This window comes from Oncorhynchus mykiss, chromosome 3 (genome assembly GCF_057628025.1).
Source record: "Oncorhynchus mykiss isolate SJ-2025 chromosome 3, ASM5762802v1, whole genome shotgun sequence".
Classification (NCBI taxonomy): Eukaryota; Metazoa; Chordata; class Actinopteri; order Salmoniformes; family Salmonidae; genus Oncorhynchus; species Oncorhynchus mykiss.
Genome location: NC_143024.1, coordinates 16182362 through 16200763, shown reverse-complemented (window position 1 = coordinate 16200763; position 18402 = coordinate 16182362). Strand labels below are relative to the sequence as shown.

General features: G+C 46.3%; 1 protein-coding gene across 1 annotated transcript; it reads left to right on the top strand.

Annotated features, from left to right (window-relative positions):
- The first annotated feature begins 13145 nt into the window (after window positions 1-13145).
- LOC110535265 (retinol dehydrogenase 12) lies at window positions 13146-17910 on the top strand. Its single transcript, XM_036974717.2, has 7 exons — window positions 13146-13485; window positions 14413-14547; window positions 14776-14967; window positions 15298-15459; window positions 15549-15668; window positions 15831-16035; window positions 16202-17910. The coding sequence occupies exons 1-7, from the start codon at window positions 13419-13421 to the stop codon at window positions 16305-16307; spliced, it is 987 nt and encodes a 328-aa protein (XP_036830612.2). The 5' UTR covers window positions 13146-13418; the 3' UTR covers window positions 16308-17910.
- Window positions 17911-18402: the final 492 nt, after the last annotated feature.

Sequence of the window (18402 nt, the reverse complement as noted above, 5' to 3'; positions counted from 1 at the left end):
CCCCCTGTATATAGCCTCCACATTGACTCTGTACCGGTACCCCCTGTATATAGCCTCCACATTGTCTCTGTACCGGTACCCCCTGTATATAGTCTCCACATTGACTCTGTACCGGTACCCCCTGTATATAGCCTCCACATTGTCTCTGTACCGGTACCCCTGTATATAGCCTCCACATTGACTCTGTACCGGTACCCCCTGTATATAGCCTCCACATTGTCTCTGTACCGGTACCCCCTGTGTATAGCCTCCACATTGACTCTGTACCGGTACCCCCTGTATATAGCCTCCACATTGTCTCTGTACCGGTACCCCCTGTATATATCCTCCACATTGACTCTGTACCGGTACCCCCTGTATATAGCCTCCACATTGACTCTGTACCGGTACCCCCTGTATATAGCCTCCACATTGACTCTGTACCGGTACCCCCTGTATATAGCCTCCACATTGACTCTGTACCGGTACCCCCTGTATATAGCCTCCACATTGACTCTGTACCGGTACCCCCTGTATATAGCCTCCACATTGACTCTGTACCGGTACCCCCTGTATATAGCCTCCACATTGACTCTGTACCGGTACCCCCTGTATATAGCCTCCACATTGACTCTGTACCGGTACCCCCTGTATATAGCCTCCACATTGACTCTGTACCGGTACCCCCTGTATATAGCCTCCACATTGACTCTGTACCGGTACCCCCTGTATATAGCCTCCACATTGACTCTGTACCAGTACCCCCTGTATATAGCCTCCACATTGACTCTGTACCGGTACCCCCTGTATATAGCCTCCACATTGACTCTGTACCGGTACCCCCTGTATATAGCCTCCACATTGTCTCTGTACCGGTACCCCCTGTATATAGCCTCCACATTGACTCTGTACCGGTACCCCCTGTATATAGCCTCCACATTGACTCTGTACCGGTACCCCCTGTATATAGCCTCCACATTGACTCTGTACCGGTACCCCCTGTATATAGCCTCCACATTGACTCTGTACCGGTACCCCCTGTATATAGCCTCCACATTGACTCTGTACCGGTACCCCCTGTATATAGCCTCCACATTGACTCTGTACCGGTACCCCCTGTATATAGCCTCCACATTGTCTCTGTACCGGTACCCCCTGTATATAGCCTCCACATTGACTCTGTACCGGTACCCCCTGTATATAGCCTCCACATTGACTCTGTACCGGTACCCCCTGTATATAGTCTCCACATTGACTCTGTACCGGTACCCCCTGTATATAGCCTCCACATTGTCTCTGTACCGGTACCCCCTGTATATAGTCTCCACATTGTCTCTGTACCGGTACCCCCTGTATATAGTCTCCACATTGTCTCTGTACCGGTACCCCCTGTATATAGCCTCCACATTGACTCTGTACCGGTACCCCCTGTATATAGCCTCCACATTGTCTCTGTACCGGTACCCCCTGTATATAGCCTCCACATTGACTCTGTACCGGTACCCCCTGTATATAGCCTCCACATTGTCTCTGTACCGGTACCCCCTGTATATAGCCTCCACATTGACTCTGTACCGGTACCCCCTGTATATAGCCTCCACATTGACTCTGTACCGGTACCCCCTGTATATAGCCTCCACATTGACTCTGTACCGGTACCCCCTGTATATAGCCTCCACATTGTCTCTGTACCGGTACCCCCTGTATATAGCCTCCACATTGACTCTGTACCGGTACCCCCTGTATATAGCCTCCACATTGACTCTGTACCGGTACCCCCTGTATATAGCCTCCACATTGTCTCTGTACCGGTACCCCCTGTATATAGCCTCCACATTGACTCTGTACCGGTACCCCCTGTATATAGCCTCCACATTGACTCTGTACCGGTACCCCCTGTATATAGCCTCCACATTGTCTCTGTACCGGTACCCCCTGTATATAGTCTCCACATTGACTCTGTACCGGTACCCCCTGTATATAGCCTCCACATTGTCTCTGTACCGGTACCCCCTGTATATAGCCTCCACATTGACTCTGTACCGGTACCCCCTGTATATAGCCTCCACATTGTCTCTGTACCGGTACCCCCTGTATATAGCCTCCACATTGACTCTGTACCGGTACCCCCTGTATATAGCCTCCACATTGACTCTGTACCGGTACCCCCTGTATATAGCCTCCACATTGACTCTGTACCGGTACCCCCTGTATATAGCCTCCACATTGACTCTGTACCAGTACCCCCTGTATATAGCCTCCACATTGACTCTGTACCAGTACCCCCTGTATATAGCCTCCACATTGACTCTGTACCAGTACCCTCTGTATATAGCCTCCACATTGACTCTGTACCGGTACCCCCTGTATATAGCCTCCACATTGACTCTGTACCGGTACCCCCTGTATATAGCCTCCACATTGTCTCTGTACCGGTACCCCCTGTATATAGCCTCCACATTGTCTCTGTACCGGTACCCCCTGTATATAGCCTCCACATTGACTCTGTACCGGTACCCCCTGTATATAGCCTCCACATTGTCTCTGTACCGGTACCCCCTGTATATAGTCTCCACATTGACTCTGTACCGGTACCCCCTGTATATAGCCTCCACATTGTCTCTGTACCGGTACCCCCTGTATATAGTCTCCACATTGTCTCTGTACCGGTACCCCCTGTATATAGTCTCCACATTGTCTCTGTACCGGTACCCCCTGTATATAGCCTCCACATTGACTCTGTACCGGTACCCCCTGTATATAGCCTCCACATTGTCTCTGTACCGGTACCCCCTGTATATAGCCTCCACATTGACTCTGTACCGGTACCCCCTGTATATAGCCTCCACATTGTCTCTGTACCGGTACCCCCTGTATATAGCCTCCACATTGACTCTGTACCGGTACCCCCTGTATATAGCCTCCACATTGTCTCTGTACCGGTACCCCCTGTATATAGCCTCCACATTGACTCTGTACCAGTACCCCCTGTATATAGCCTCCACATTGACTCTGTACCAGTACCCCCTGTATATAGCCTCCACATTGACTCTGTACCGGTACCCTCTGTATATAGCCTCCACATTGACTCTGTACCGGTACCCCCTGTATATAGCCTCCACATTGACTCTGTACCGGTACCCCCTGTATATAGCCTCCACATTGTCTCTGTACCGGTACCCCCTGTATATAGCCTCCACATTGTCTCTGTACCGGTACCCCCTGTATATAGCCTCCACATTGACTCTGTACCGGTACCCCCTGTATATAGCCTCCACATTGTCTCTGTACCGGTACCCCCTGTATATAGCCTCCACATTGACTCTGTACCGGTACCCCCTGTATATAGCCTCCACATTGTCTCTGTACCGGTACCCCCTGTATATAGTCTCCACATTGACTCTGTACCGGTACCCCCTGTATATAGCCTCCACATTGTCTCTGTACCGGTACCCCCTGTATATAGCCTCCACATTGACTCTGTACCGGTACCCCCTGTATATAGCCTCCACATTGACTCTGTACCGGTACCCCCTGTATATAGCCTCCACATTGTCTCTGTACCGGTACCCCCTGTATATAGCCTCCACATTGACTCTGTACCGGTACCCCCTGTATATAGCCTCCACATTGACTCTGTACCGGTACCCCCTGTATATAGCCTCCACATTGTCTCTGTACCGGTACCCCCTGTATATAGTCTCCACATTGACTCTGTACCGGTACCCCCTGTATATAGCCTCCACATTGTCTCTGTACCGGTACCCCCTGTATATAGCCTCCACATTGACTCTGTACCGGTACCCCCTGTATATAGCCTCCACATTGTCTCTGTACCGGTACCCCCTGTATATAGCCTCCACATTGACTCTGTACCGGTACCCCCTGTATATAGCCTCCACATTGACTCTGTACCGGTACCCCCTGTCTATAGCCTCCACATTGACTCTGTACCGGTACCCCCTGTATATAGCCTCCACATTGACTCTGTACCAGTACCCCCTGTATATAGCCTCCACATTGACTCTGTACCAGTACCCCCTGTATATAGCCTCCACATTGACTCTGTACCAGTACCCTCTGTATATAGCCTCCACATTGACTCTGTACCGGTACCCCCTGTATATAGCCTCCACATTGACTCTGTACCGGTACCCCCTGTATATAGCCTCCACATTGTCTCTGTACCGGTACCCCCTGTATATAGCCTCCACATTGTCTCTGTACCGGTACCCCCTGTATATAGCCTCCACATTGACTCTGTACCGGTACCCCCTGTATATAGCCTCCACATTGTCTCTGTACCGGTACCCCCTGTATATAGTCTCCACATTGACTCTGTACCGGTACCCCCTGTATATAGCCTCCACATTGTCTCTGTACCGGTACCCCCTGTATATAGCCTCCACATTGACTCTGTACCGGTACCCCCTGTATATAGCCTCCACATTGACTCTGTACCGGTACCCCCTGTATATAGCCTCCACATTGTCTCTGTACCGGTACCCCCTGTATATAGCCTCCACATTGACTCTGTACCGGTACCCCCTGTATATAGCCTCCACATTGTCTCTGTACCGGTACCCCCTGTATATAGCCTCCACATTGACTCTGTACCGGTACCCCCTGTATATAGCCTCCACATTGACTCTGTACCGGTACCCCCTGTCTATAGCCTCCACATTGACTCTGTACCGGTACCCCCTGTATATAGCCTCCACATTGACTCTGTACCAGTACCCCCTGTATATAGCCTCCACATTGACTCTGTACCAGTACCCCCTGTATATAGCCTCCACATTGACTCTGTACCAGTACCCTCTGTATATAGCCTCCACATTGACTCTGTACCGGTACCCCCTGTATATAGCCTCCACATTGACTCTGTACCGGTACCCCCTGTATATAGCCTCCACATTGTCTCTGTACCGGTACCCCCTGTATATAGCCTCCACATTGTCTCTGTACCGGTACCCCCTGTATATAGCCTCCACATTGACTCTGTACCGGTACCCCCTGTATATAGCCTCCACATTGTCTCTGTACCGGTACCCCCTGTATATAGTCTCCACATTGACTCTGTACCGGTACCCCCTGTATATAGCCTCCACATTGTCTCTGTACCGGTACCCCCTGTATATAGTCTCCACATTGTCTCTGTACCGGTACCCCCTGTATATAGTCTCCACATTGTCTCTGTACCGGTACCCCCTGTATATAGCCTCCACATTGACTCTGTACCGGTACCCCCTGTATATAGCCTCCACATTGTCTCTGTACCGGTACCCCCTGTATATAGCCTCCACATTGACTCTGTACCGGTACCCCCTGTATATAGCCTCCACATTGTCTCTGTACCGGTACCCCCTGTATATAGCCTCCACATTGACTCTGTACCGGTACCCCCTGTATATAGCCTCCACATTGTCTCTGTACCGGTACCCCCTGTATATAGCCTCCACATTGACTCTGTACCAGTACCCCCTGTATATAGCCTCCACATTGACTCTGTACCAGTACCCCCTGTATATAGCCTCCACATTGACTCTGTACCGGTACCCTCTGTATATAGCCTCCACATTGACTCTGTACCGGTACCCCCTGTATATAGCCTCCACATTGACTCTGTACCGGTACCCCCTGTATATAGCCTCCACATTGTCTCTGTACCGGTACCCCCTGTATATAGCCTCCACATTGTCTCTGTACCGGTACCCCCTGTATATAGCCTCCACATTGACTCTGTACCGGTACCCCCTGTATATAGCCTCCACATTGTCTCTGTACCGGTACCCCCTGTATATAGCCTCCACATTGACTCTGTACCGGTACCCCCTGTATATAGCCTCCACATTGTCTCTGTACCGGTACCCCCTGTATATAGTCTCCACATTGACTCTGTACCGGTACCCCCTGTATATAGCCTCCACATTGTCTCTGTACCGGTACCCCCTGTATATAGTCTCCACATTGTCTCTGTACCGGTACCCCCTGTATATAGCCTCCACATTGTCTCTGTACCGGTACCCCCTGTATATAGCCTCCACATTGACTCTGTACCGGTACCCCCTGTATATAGCCTCCACATTGTCTCTGTACCGGTACCCCCTGTATATAGCCTCCACATTGACTCTGTACCGGTACCCCCTGTATATAGCCTCAACATTGTCTCTGTACCGGTACCCCCTGTATATAGCCTCCACATTGACTCTGTACCGGTACCCCCTGTATATAGCCTCCACATTGACTCTGTACCGGTACCCCCTGTATATAGCCTCCACATTGACTCTGTACCGGTACCCCCTGTATATAGCCTCCACATTGTCTCTGTACCGGTACCCCCTGTATATAGCCTCCACATTGACTCTGTACCGGTACCCCCTGTATATAGCCTCCACATTGACTCTGTACCGGTACCCCCTGTATATAGCCTCCACATTGTCTCTGTACCGGTACCCCCTGTATATAGCCTCCACATTGACTCTGTACCGGTACCCCCTGTATATAGCCTCCACATTGACTCTGTACCGGTACCCCCTGTATATAGCCTCCACATTGTCTCTGTACCGGTACCCCCTGTATATAGTCTCCACATTGACTCTGTACCGGTACCCCCTGTATATAGCCTCCACATTGTCTCTGTACCGGTACCCCCTGTATATAGCCTCCACATTGACTCTGTACCGGTACCCCCTGTATATAGCCTCCACATTGACTCTGTACCGGTACACCCTGTATATAGCCTCCACATTGACTCTGTACCGGTACACCCTGTATATAGCCTCCACATTGACTCTGTACCGGTACCCCCTGTATATAGCCTCCACATTGACTCTGTACCGGTGCCCCCTGTATATAGCCTCCACATTGACTCTGTACCGGTACACCCTGTATATAGCCTCCACATTGACTCTGTACCGGTACCCCCTGTATATAGCCTCCACATTGACTCTGTACCGGTACCCCCTGTATATAGCCTCCACATTGACTCTGTACCGGTACCCCCTGTATATAGCCTCCACATTGACTCTGTACCGGTACCCCCTGTATATAGTCTCCACATTGACTCTGTACCGGTACCCCCTGTATATAGCCTCCACATTGTCTCTGTACCGGTACCCCCTGTATATAGCCTCCACATTGTCTCTGTACCAGTACCCCCTGTATATAGCCTCCACATTGACTCTGTACCGGTACCCCCTGTATATAGCCTCCACATTGACTCTGTACCGGTACCCCCTGTATATAGCCTCCACATTGTCTCTGTACCGGTACCCCCTGTATATAGCCTCCACATTGACTCTGTACCGGTACCCCCTGTATATAGCCTCCACATTGTCTCTGTACCGGTACCCCCTGTATATAGCCTCCACATTGACTCTGTACCGGTACCCCCTGTATATAGCCTCCACATTGACTCTGTACCGGTACCCCCTGTATATAGCCTCCACATTGTCTCTGTACCGGTACCCCCTGTATATAGCCTCCACATTGACTCTGTACCGGTACCCCCTGTATATAGCCTCCACATTGTCTCTGTACCGGTACCCCCTGTATATAGCCTCCACATTGTCTCTGTACCGGTACCCCCTGTATATAGCCTCCACATTGACTCTGTACCGGTACCCCCTGTATATAGCCTCCACATTGTCTCTGTACCGGTACCCCCTGTATATAGCCTCCACATTGTCTCTGTACCGGTACCCCCTGTATATAGCCTCCACATTGTCTCTGTACCGGTACCCCCTGTATATAGCCTCCACATTGTCTCTGTACCGGTACCCCCTGTATATAGCCTCCACATTGTCTCTGTACCGGTACCCCCTGTATATAGCCTCCACATTGTCTCTGTACCGGTACCCCCTGTATATAGCCTCCACATTGACTCTGTACCGGTACCCCCTGTATATAGCCTCCACATTGACTCTGTACCGGTACCCCCTGTATATAGCCTCCACATTGACTCTGTACCGGTACCCCCTGTATATAGCCTCCACATTGACTCTGTACCAGTACCCCCTGTATATAGCCTCCACATTGTCTCTGTACCTGTACCCCCTGTATATAGCCTCCACATTGACTCTGTACCGGTACCCCCTGTATATAGCCTCCACATTGTCTCTGTACCGGTACCCCCTGTATATAGCCTCCACATTGTCTCTGTACCGGTACCCCCTGTATATAGCCTCCACATTGACTCTGTACCGGTACCCCCTGTATATAGCCTCCACATTGTCTCTGTACCGGTACCCCCTGTATATAGCCTCCACATTGACTCTGTACCGGTACCCCCTGTATATAGTCTCCACATTGTCTCTGTACCGGTACCCCCTGTATATAGCCTCCACATTGTCTCTGTACCGGTACCCCCTGTATATAGCCTCCACATTGTCTCTGTACCGGTACCCCCTGTATATAGCCTCCACATTGTCTCTGTACCGGTACCCCCTGTATATAGCCTCCACATTGACTCTGTACCAGTACCCCCTGTATATAGCCTCCACATTGTCTCTGTACCGGTACCCCCTGTATATAGCCTCCACATTGACTCTGTACCAGTACCCCCTGTATATAGCCTCCACATTGTCTCTGTACCAGTACCCCCTGTATATAGCCTCCACATTGTCTCTGTACCGGTACCCCCTGTATATAGCCTCCACATTGACTCTGTACCAGTACCCCCTGTATATAGCCTCCACATTGTCTCTGTACCAGTACCCCCTGTATATAGCCTCCACATTGTCTCTGTACCGGTACCCCCTGTATATAGCCTCCACATTGACTCTGTACCAGTACCCCCTGTATATAGCCTCCACATTGACTCTGTACCGGTACCCCCTGTATATAGCCTCCACATTGACTCTGTACCAGTACCCCCTGTATATAGCCTCCACATTGTCTCTGTACCGGTACCCCCTGTATATAGCCTCCACATTGACTCTGTACCAGTACCCCCTGTATATAGCCTCCACATTGTCTCTGTACCAGTACCCCCTGTATATAGCCTCCACATTGTCTCTGTACCGGTACCCCCTGTATATAGCCTCCACATTGACTCTGTACCGGTACCCCCTGTATATAGCCTCCACATTGACTCTGTACCGGTACCCCCTGTATATAGCCTCCACATTGACTCTGTACCGGTACCCCCTGTATATAGCCTCCACATTGTCTCTGTACCGGTACCCCCTGTATATAGCCTCCACATTGACTCTGTACCGGTACCCCCCTGTATATAGCCTCCACATTGTCTCTGTACCGGTACCCCCTGTATATAGCCTCCACATTGTCTCTGTACCGGTACCCCCTGTATATAGCCTCCACATTGACTCTGTACCGGTACCCCCTGTATATAGCCTCCACATTGACTCTGTACCAGTACCCCCTGTATATAGCCTCCACATTGTCTCTGTACCGGTACCCCCTGTATATAGCCTCCACATTGACTCTGTACCAGTACCCTAACCCTGCTAATGTTATTCACTGCTGCTCTTTGAATATTTGTTTTTCTTATCTCTTATTTTTTTCTTATTTTTAATTTTTCAGGTATTTTTAAAAAACTGCATTGTTGGTTAAGGGCTTGTAAGTAAGTATTTAACTGTAAGGTCTACTACACCTGTTTTATTCGGCGTATGTGACAAATAAAATTTGATTTGATCAATCAAGTACAAGGGAGGAGCGAAAACCCGCAGATTCTCGGCTCTCCGTAGAATGAGTTTGACGCGTGTCTTATGCTAACCGACTATATGACTGGGTCATTGACCATTCATACATGTTCAGACCATGACAAGGAACGCAGTGATCAGTCCGTCACCAAGATGACAGTCAAAAGGGTGTGTCAGTCTGTCTCTGTGGCAATAGTTGGCCAATGGGCATGCTCACCGTTGTCGTTGTCGCCCTCTATGAATTCCAACTCCTCCTCCACGTCATCATACATCTGTTGCCATGGCTCCAGCTCCTCCTCCTCACATTCCATGAATAAATCGCCGTCCATATTGCTGAACGGATCAAATGTCTAATAAACAACTAAGACACACTGAACGGTTAAAATGTCTAGTAAGTGTACACTCATAAGTGTAGATCTATCGCTAGAGAACTACGAACAGTGTCAGAACATCATACAGTACATTAAAAAACACCATTGTTGCTTGAGTAAATATCAGTGTTTTTATAAGTTTCATGTGTTTGTGTAACTTGTATGAAACTATAAAGTTAATTTATTTCAAACATTTATTATATTGTAACCTTTATTTTACTAGGCAAGTCAGTTAAGAACACGCCTAGGAACAGTGGGGCAGAACAACAGATTTTTACCTTGTCAGCTCGGGGATTCGATCTTGCAACCTTTCGGTTACTAGTCCAACGTTCTAACCAATAGGCTATCTGCCGGCTACCTGCCGTAAGCTACACTATTGAAGAAGAAAAAAAAAAAAGCCTATTGAATGAATGTTGGCAATATGACTCAGAGACTTGGCTTCAGAGATATAGAAAATCTGTCCAGGATATAAATAATCTTATGAAATTGAATTTCTAAAGATATAAAAATACATATTAAACTATTGAATGAAAACATTGCTTCTCTGACAATTTTTGGGGGGCAATTGTTTTAAATATATATACGCAATTGAGTTAATCTATTATTCTTCTCTGGCTCATTGTGATAGAATTTCTCGCTAAATGTCCCTGGCAACCACTAGAAAATTTACGAAAGGGGCGGGGGACAAAAATAGTTCTCTACATGCATGACAGATTTGAGGTGCATGACTCAAATAAAACAGCTGTTCGTTCCGTGAGTCTAACAAGTCATGTACATGTATTGCAGAAGAGATGATCTCGTAATGCAATAGTCGCATTCCAAAGAGATAAGACCCCCCCCCCCCTCACATTTTGTGGAAAATACATTCTGCGTCGGCGTAATGTTACTCACAACGTGTAGGCTACGCTATTGATGCCTTTCCACTGTAACGTTTAGCGTGCACATTAGATATATTTACTGCACAAAATATATATATTATTTGTGACACACAAACTACAGGTAAACCATAAACTATTACAGTTAAATTCTTACCCCGTCCAATATGAAGACAGAACGCTAATAAACTAGAACACACAAAAATTATTCGCAGGCTATATGTTCCCCATTGGAGGCATATTAATCCGCATGAAGGAGGCAGACGTTTACCTCTTTCAGCAAATTACATTGGTCAAAACAAAGTTTGCGTCATTTCCGCTTTAAAAATCTGCACTGTGATTGGCTTCCATCAATGTAAAGAAGAGAGGCGGAGCAAAGCATTTCAGGAAGTAGGGTTGCCCTAAAACTGCGTTGTTTTAATAAATTTCATTAAAAACGTAGTTAATTCAAGTCAATTAATTTCTAACACGGTAATTAATACTCAAATACATGAAATAGTATTAATTTCAACCAAATTTGTGTCAATACTAATATCCATACACCCACTAAAGGCAAATTCATTGAAGCTGCAAGCAGCCATTTTGTTATATCATGATGCTATTTATTAGCCCTTATTCATGACTCAAATTCCATTGCATTACATTGAGCCATTTGACTTCCTCTTTCGCCTTGTGAGAAAAATGCCCAGACGCTCGGTCCCTGACAAAATGCTGTCTAAATGCAAATACACATCACACAATTTTGATACAATTTTGGAAACATTTAGAATTGTACTTTCATATAAGCAAGAAATAATTGTTCAAATACAAAAGCTACGTTTACTGTGGAGTTTAGGAAAGAACATTGGCTCAAACCGAGACTACACTTCCTCCCCTCCAATTTCCAATGGCGCGGAACTGTGGAGGAAGTGTTGTACTTTGGCTGGGTGCTGTGTTTTTGTCAATTCTGCAGGGTGCAACAATGATGTAACTTTGCTAACAATGCATACAGTAAGTGTATATTTTGTATTTGAAAGATTCTCCCACCCTGACGTGAAAAGAAAAAAAAAACTGTAGGCCTATCAGAAGTGAAGATTATTAACGTTTCTAAACTTTAAAACAGTGACAGGATTGTAGTTCCTTGATCCAGCTGTGTTCCATACTTTCAATTGAGAACTAAAGGGCTGGGTTCTCGAGAACTAACTATTGATGTGCTGATTAATGTTACATACTCACATTGAAATTTTATGTTCTCACATTACAATTTTACAGCGTGAACTGTGTGTGCGCGCGTGTGTGTCAAATAAATAAAAAAAATATTTGTCACATGCGCCGAATACAAGTGTGAAATGCTCATTTACCAACAATGCAGTTCAAAAAATTGAGTTAAGGAAATATTTACGAAATAATATAAAAGTAACACAAGAAAATGCCATAGCAATGTAATGTGTGTGTGTGTGTGAGAGAAAGAGAGAAGGGGTCATCATCCATGATCATTTATTCACTTTGGGATTCATGTACATGTAGTCCACTCCACAAAACAATGTTACAAAAATACTGCTTATAGGCTATAGGCCTCGGCTGTTAACAAGGCACATGGTGGCTACTTTGAAGAATATCAAATATTAAATATATTTTGATTTGGTTAACTTTTTTTGGTTACTACATGATTCCATATGTGTCATTTCATAGTTTTGATGTCTTCACTATTATTCTACAATGTAGAAAATAGTTTAAAAAAAAATAAGAATAAACCCTGGAATGACTAGGTGTGTCCAAACTTTTGACTGGTACTGTATTTGGAAATGTGTATATATATATTTTATTTTATTCTCTTAGGTTATAGGTTTAGGCTATTGTAACGCTGAATTGACCAGTAATATTACTGTGAGGTAGCAAACATAACCCATCAGTGCAGCACATATGGCATGCTATCTCCCTCTGGTCCCTATACATTTGATAAAGGACATGTGTTATGCAGCAATAGGTCTTACCTCAAATGGCCTAACCAAACAACTATCACAGCAGCCTATAAACATACAGATATTAGCCCGACATTGTGATGTCAAAGTGTATCATTGTAGTCAGCAGATTAGCCTAAATGGCATGACATGGATATAGTCTTTATGCCAGATCATGTTCTAGGAATTGTATTCTAGTCAAATGCATTGTTATACCATTCTGCCTATGCATTTGCATTGGTATGTTTACATCTGTTTGCAGCGTTTTCATTCGCTGGACTGGGCTCACTCAGTTCACACCTAGAGATGTAACATAACACTTTGTATTTTGACACCACTGCTGCTCTCGTATTGCCCGTGATACATTAGAGAATACGATTGTAATCTCTTCGTAATCTGAAGACAGACGCGAAATCCCTCTATTTAAATTGCTTTAAACCTATTAATAGCCTCGCTCTCAGATGAGAGCATCATAGCCGACAAAACATCGTAATATTCCTCGATTAGAACGAGGTGACTCCCAAGGCGAACGGTATTCGGTCCGTCCACCTATGGTCTGGCAGGTTTTTGACCAAGGCTACGGATAAAATGTGGGATGAAGTTGCTCGGTCTGCGCCGGTTAAGTATGGCGCTGTCATAGCGGTCACAGTGATCTGTAAGTCATGGCCTTTGTTTTTCATTGTACTATTTGAAACGTGTTTGTTACAATGAAATAACCAAGTAAAAAAATATAGAATAGACTTTGAATTAAATGTGAAGGCGGGGCAAGGAAATCACTCAGAATATGAAATCGATTTAACGGTTTTAAGAAAAGTCTCTAAAGATAATTTTCATTCTCTATTATCATTCAACTTGGTTTGTCTTTTTGTCTCTCTTATTATTGTTTTATTAGAGAGAGCGATAACTTTGTTGTTATTTTGAATATTAAACAGACAATAACAAAATTGGTTGTGTTAATTGTAATTTGTGAAGAACACTTACTAAATTTGCCAGCATATGTTTATGCTCTCTTTGCAGACATCTGTTATTAATAAAATGTTATCTTGATGTTATTCAATGTTTTGTAACAGTTCTTTATCACAAACATATCCCAGCTCTTAATATCAAGTGCACAGTTAACTCCTATTCATACATTCCAGGAGCATGTTAAAATGCTCAGAGTTTCTGTCAGTCTACCCAGAAAAATGTGTCCTCCAAAAACACATCATCAGCTCAGACATCAGAGCTTCCCTGTCAGAGTTCTAGTCCATATTCCTGGTCACCATAATATTTTGCTCTCAAATGAACCCACTACACTCTTAGAAAAAAAGCTTCCAAAAGGGTTCTTCGGCTGTCCCCATAGGATAACTATTTTTGGTTCCATGTAGAAAGAACCCTTTTAGGTTTGAGTTAGAACATTTTTGGGTTCCATGTAGAACCCTCTGTGGAAAGGGTTCTAAATGGAACCCAAAGTGTTCTACCTGGAAGAAGAACCGAAGAACCCTTTTAGGTTTTAGATAGCACCTTTTTTCTAAGTGTACAGCTTTCAAACAATAATGTGGGAGGGTATCAATTCTCTCCATGTTGTTTGTTGCACCGACAGGCGTTGTTCTGTTGAGAAAATGGATTGCTGGGGGTGTGTGTCAATCTTCAGTCCAATTACATGGCAAGACGGTGTTGGTCACCGGTGCCAACACCGGCATTGGCAAGGAAACGTGCCATGACATGGCACGTAGAGGTATGGCACAATCACATTATGTAGCTATGTACACAATGTCACTGTAAAGACACAGTTTGACCTACTTTAATGCAGGGTGTTAAATTACTGCCTTCGACCATCCCATCCCAGGAAATGGTTGCAATATTGGGAGTAGGGTACCCTCCTCTTTGGACAGGATGTGCTCTGTGGGGGGATGGCGTGTGTTGTGTGTTTGTGCCTTCTCTAACTGACTTTGGGGAGCTGCAGGGGCGCGGGTGGTGATGGCATGCCGGGACCTGACACGGGCTGCGAGGGCGGCGGATGAGATTCGTCAGGCCACGGGGAACAGCAACATCGTAGTGCGGCACCTGGACCTGGCCTCTATGTACTCTGTCAGAGAGTTGGCCAAAGAGTTCATTGCCAGTGAGGATCGCCTAGATATACTCATCAACAACGCTGGTGAGCATCAGCAACCACTGGAACAGCCATGTCTGGATGGGAAGCTGGCTCTATGGCTTCAGCAACCACTGGAACTGCCATGTCTGGGTCCAGATTCACAAAACGTCTCAGAGGGAAAAGTGCTGATCTAGGATATTTTTTTATTCCTTTTAGATCATAACGAATAAGATTACATGGACCGGGGAGACCTGATCCTAGATTAACACTCTTACTCTGAGACGCTTTGTTAATACGGGCCTAGAATGGGAAGCTGGCTCTATGGCATTATGACTGATAAGGATGGTTGATTCCAGTTATATAGCGCTTCATCATGATGGTTGTCTCCATCAGGTGTGATGATGTGCCCTAAGTGGCTAACAGAGGACGGCTTCGAGACACAACTGGCTGTCAATCACCTCGGACACTTTCTACTGACCAATCTCCTTCTGGGGAAGCTCAAGAGCTCCGCCCCTAGCCGTGTGGTCAATGTGTCTAGCATTGCACACAAAGGGGGTAAACCGGCCTAATTGGACTTTTATCTGCCTTTCCATAATATAGGTGCCATGCAATGTAAAAAACAAAGTATATTTCCCTACATCTAGGTAAGATCCAGTTTGATGATCTTTTCTTTGCCAAGAGGCCGTACAACTCCCTGGTCAGTTACAGGCAGAGCAAGCTGGCCAACGTGCTATTCTCCAGAGAGCTGGCCAGAAGGTTGAAAGGTAAACAGAAATACCCTCGGTTGTCTTTGGCCTTGTTCACATTTATTACAACCATTACAACAACAATATTGTCACCAATAAGAGTTTTAATTGACTGTCAGATAGGACTTTTCCCAGACACGGTGTAGAGGTGTGAAACACTGGGATCTGATCCCCTGGTAGGTACGGGGGTGACGTCCTACAGCCTGCATCCCGGGGTGATCAGGACAGAGCTGACTCGTCACGTGGAGACCTGGTTCCCCATGCTGAGGGCCATCCTGTCAGCCCCCTCCGTGCTCCTCATGAAGACCCCCACCCAGGGTGCCCAGACCTCCATCTACTGTGCTGTCACCCCAGGACTGGAGAACAAGTCTGGCAGCTACTTCAGGTAAGTTCTGTGGTGAAAGTAGTGCTGGATAGGACATGGACATCAAGTCACTGTACTTAATTGTTTTCAATTGTTGTCAAGGTTGTTTAGCTCCGGTTTGTAAAGTGTTATTGGTGTGTGTGTGTGTGTGTGTGTGTGTGTGTGTGTGTGTGTGTGTGCGTCTCAGTGACTGTGCCATGACGGAGACTGCCCCAGGGGGGAGGGATGATGCGGTGGCCAAGAGGCTTTGGAAGGAGAGTGCCCGTCTGGTGGGTTACAAAGAAAAAGACTGAACAACCCCCTCCATCTGAAAACCATAGAGAAAGACTGAACAACTCCCTCCATCTTAAAACCATAGAGAAAGACTGTACAACCCCCTCCATCTGAAAACTATAGAGAAAGACTGTACAACCCCCTCCATCTGAAAAATATAGAGAATGACTGTACAACCCCCTCCATCTGAAAACTATAGAGAAAGACTGTACAACTCCCTCCATCTGAAAACTATAAAGACTGTACAACCCCCTCCATCTGAAAACTATAAAGACTGTACAACCCCCTCCATCTGAAAACCATAGAGAAAGACTGTACAACCCCCTCCATCTGAAAACCATAGAGAAAGACTGTACAACCCCCTCCATCTGAAAACTATAGAGAAAGACTGTACAACGCCCTCCATCTGAAAACTATAGAGAAAGACTGTACAACCCCCTCCATCTGAAAACTATAGAGAAAGACTGTACAACCCCCTCCATCTGAAAACCATAGAGAAAGACTGTACAACCCCCTCCATCTGAAAACTATAGAGAAAGACTGTACAACCCCCTCCATTTGAAAACCATAGAGAAATACTGTACAACCCCCTCCATCTGAAAACTATAGAGAAAGACTGTACAACCCCCTCCATCTGAAAACCATAGAGAAAGACTGTACAACCCCCTCCATCTGAAAACTATAGAGAAAGACTGTACAACCCCCTCCATCTGAAAACTATAGAGAAAGACTGAACAACCCCCTCCACCTTCAAACTATAGAGAATGACTGGACAACCCCCTACACCTTCAAACTATAGAGAAGGACTGGACAACCCGCTCCACCTTCAAACTATAGAGAAAGACTGTACAACCCCCTCCACCTGAAAACCATAGAGAAAGACTGAACAACCCCCTCCACCTGCAAACTATAGAGAAAGACTGTACAACCCCCTCCACCTGAAAACCATAGAGAAAGACTGTACAACCCCCTCCATCTGAAAACTATAGAGAAAGACTGTACAACCCCCTCCATCTGAAAACTATAGAGAAAGACTGAACAACCCCCTCCACCTTCAAACTATAGAGAATGACTGGACAACCCCCTACACCTTCAAACTATAGAGAAGGACTGGACAACCCGCTCCACCTTCAAACTATAGAGAAAGACTGTACAACCCCCTCCACCTGAAAACCGTAGAGAAAGACTGAACAACACCCTCCACCTGCAAACTATAGAGAAAGACTGTACAACCCCCTCCACCTGAAAACCATAGAGAAAGACTGTACAACCCCCTCCATCTGAAAACTATAGAGAAAGACTGAACAACCCCCTCCACCTTCAAACTATAGAGAATGACTGGACAACCCCCTACACCTTCAAACTATAGAGAAGGACTGGACAACCCGCTCCACCTTCAAACTATAGAGAAAGACTGTACAACCCCCTCCACCTGAAAACCATAGAGAAAGACTGAACAACCCCCTCCACCTGCAAACTATAGAGAAAGACTGTACAACCCCCTCCACCTCCAAACTATAGAGAAAGACTGAGCAACCCCCTCCACTTGCAAACTATAGAGAAAGACTGTACAACCCCCTCCACCTTCAAACCATAGAGAAAGACTGTACAACCCCCTCCACCTGCAAATCATAGAGAAAGACTGAACAACCCCCTCCATCTGAAAACTACAGAGAAAGACTGTACAACCCCCTCCACCTGAAAATGGTAGAGAAACACTGTACAACCCCCTCCACCTTCAAACTATAGAGAAAGACTGAACAACCCCCTCCACAAGCAAACTATAGAGAAAGACTGTACAACCCCCTCCACCTGAAAACCATAGAGAAAAACTGAACCCCCTCCCTCTGAAAACCACAGAGAAAGACTGAACAACCCCCTCCACCTGCAAACTATAGAGAAAGACTGAGCAACCCCCTCCACTTGCAAACTATAGAGAAAGACTGTACAACCCCCTCCACCTTCAAACCATAGAGAAAGACTGAACAACCCCCTCCACCTTAAAACCATAGAGAAAGACTGAACAACCCCCTCCACCTGCAAACCATAGAGAAAGACTGAACAACCCCCTCCATCTGAAAACTACAGAGAAAGACTGTACAACCCCCTCCACCT

What these genes read in the sequence shown, in the direction of transcription:
- LOC110535265 (XM_036974717.2), top strand. Translation starts at nt 13,419, where the DNA reads ATGTGGGATGAAGTTGCTCGGTCTGCGCCGGTTAAGTATGGCGCTGTC. An exon ending in GCTGGCCAGAAGGTTGAAAG is followed by an intron (nt 15,669 to 15,830) that starts GTAAACAGAAAT and finishes ATCCCCTGGTAG; the next exon opens with GTACGGGGGTGACGTCCTAC. An exon ending in AAGTCTGGCAGCTACTTCAG is followed by an intron (nt 16,036 to 16,201) that starts GTAAGTTCTGTG and finishes TGTGCGTCTCAG; the next exon opens with TGACTGTGCCATGACGGAGA.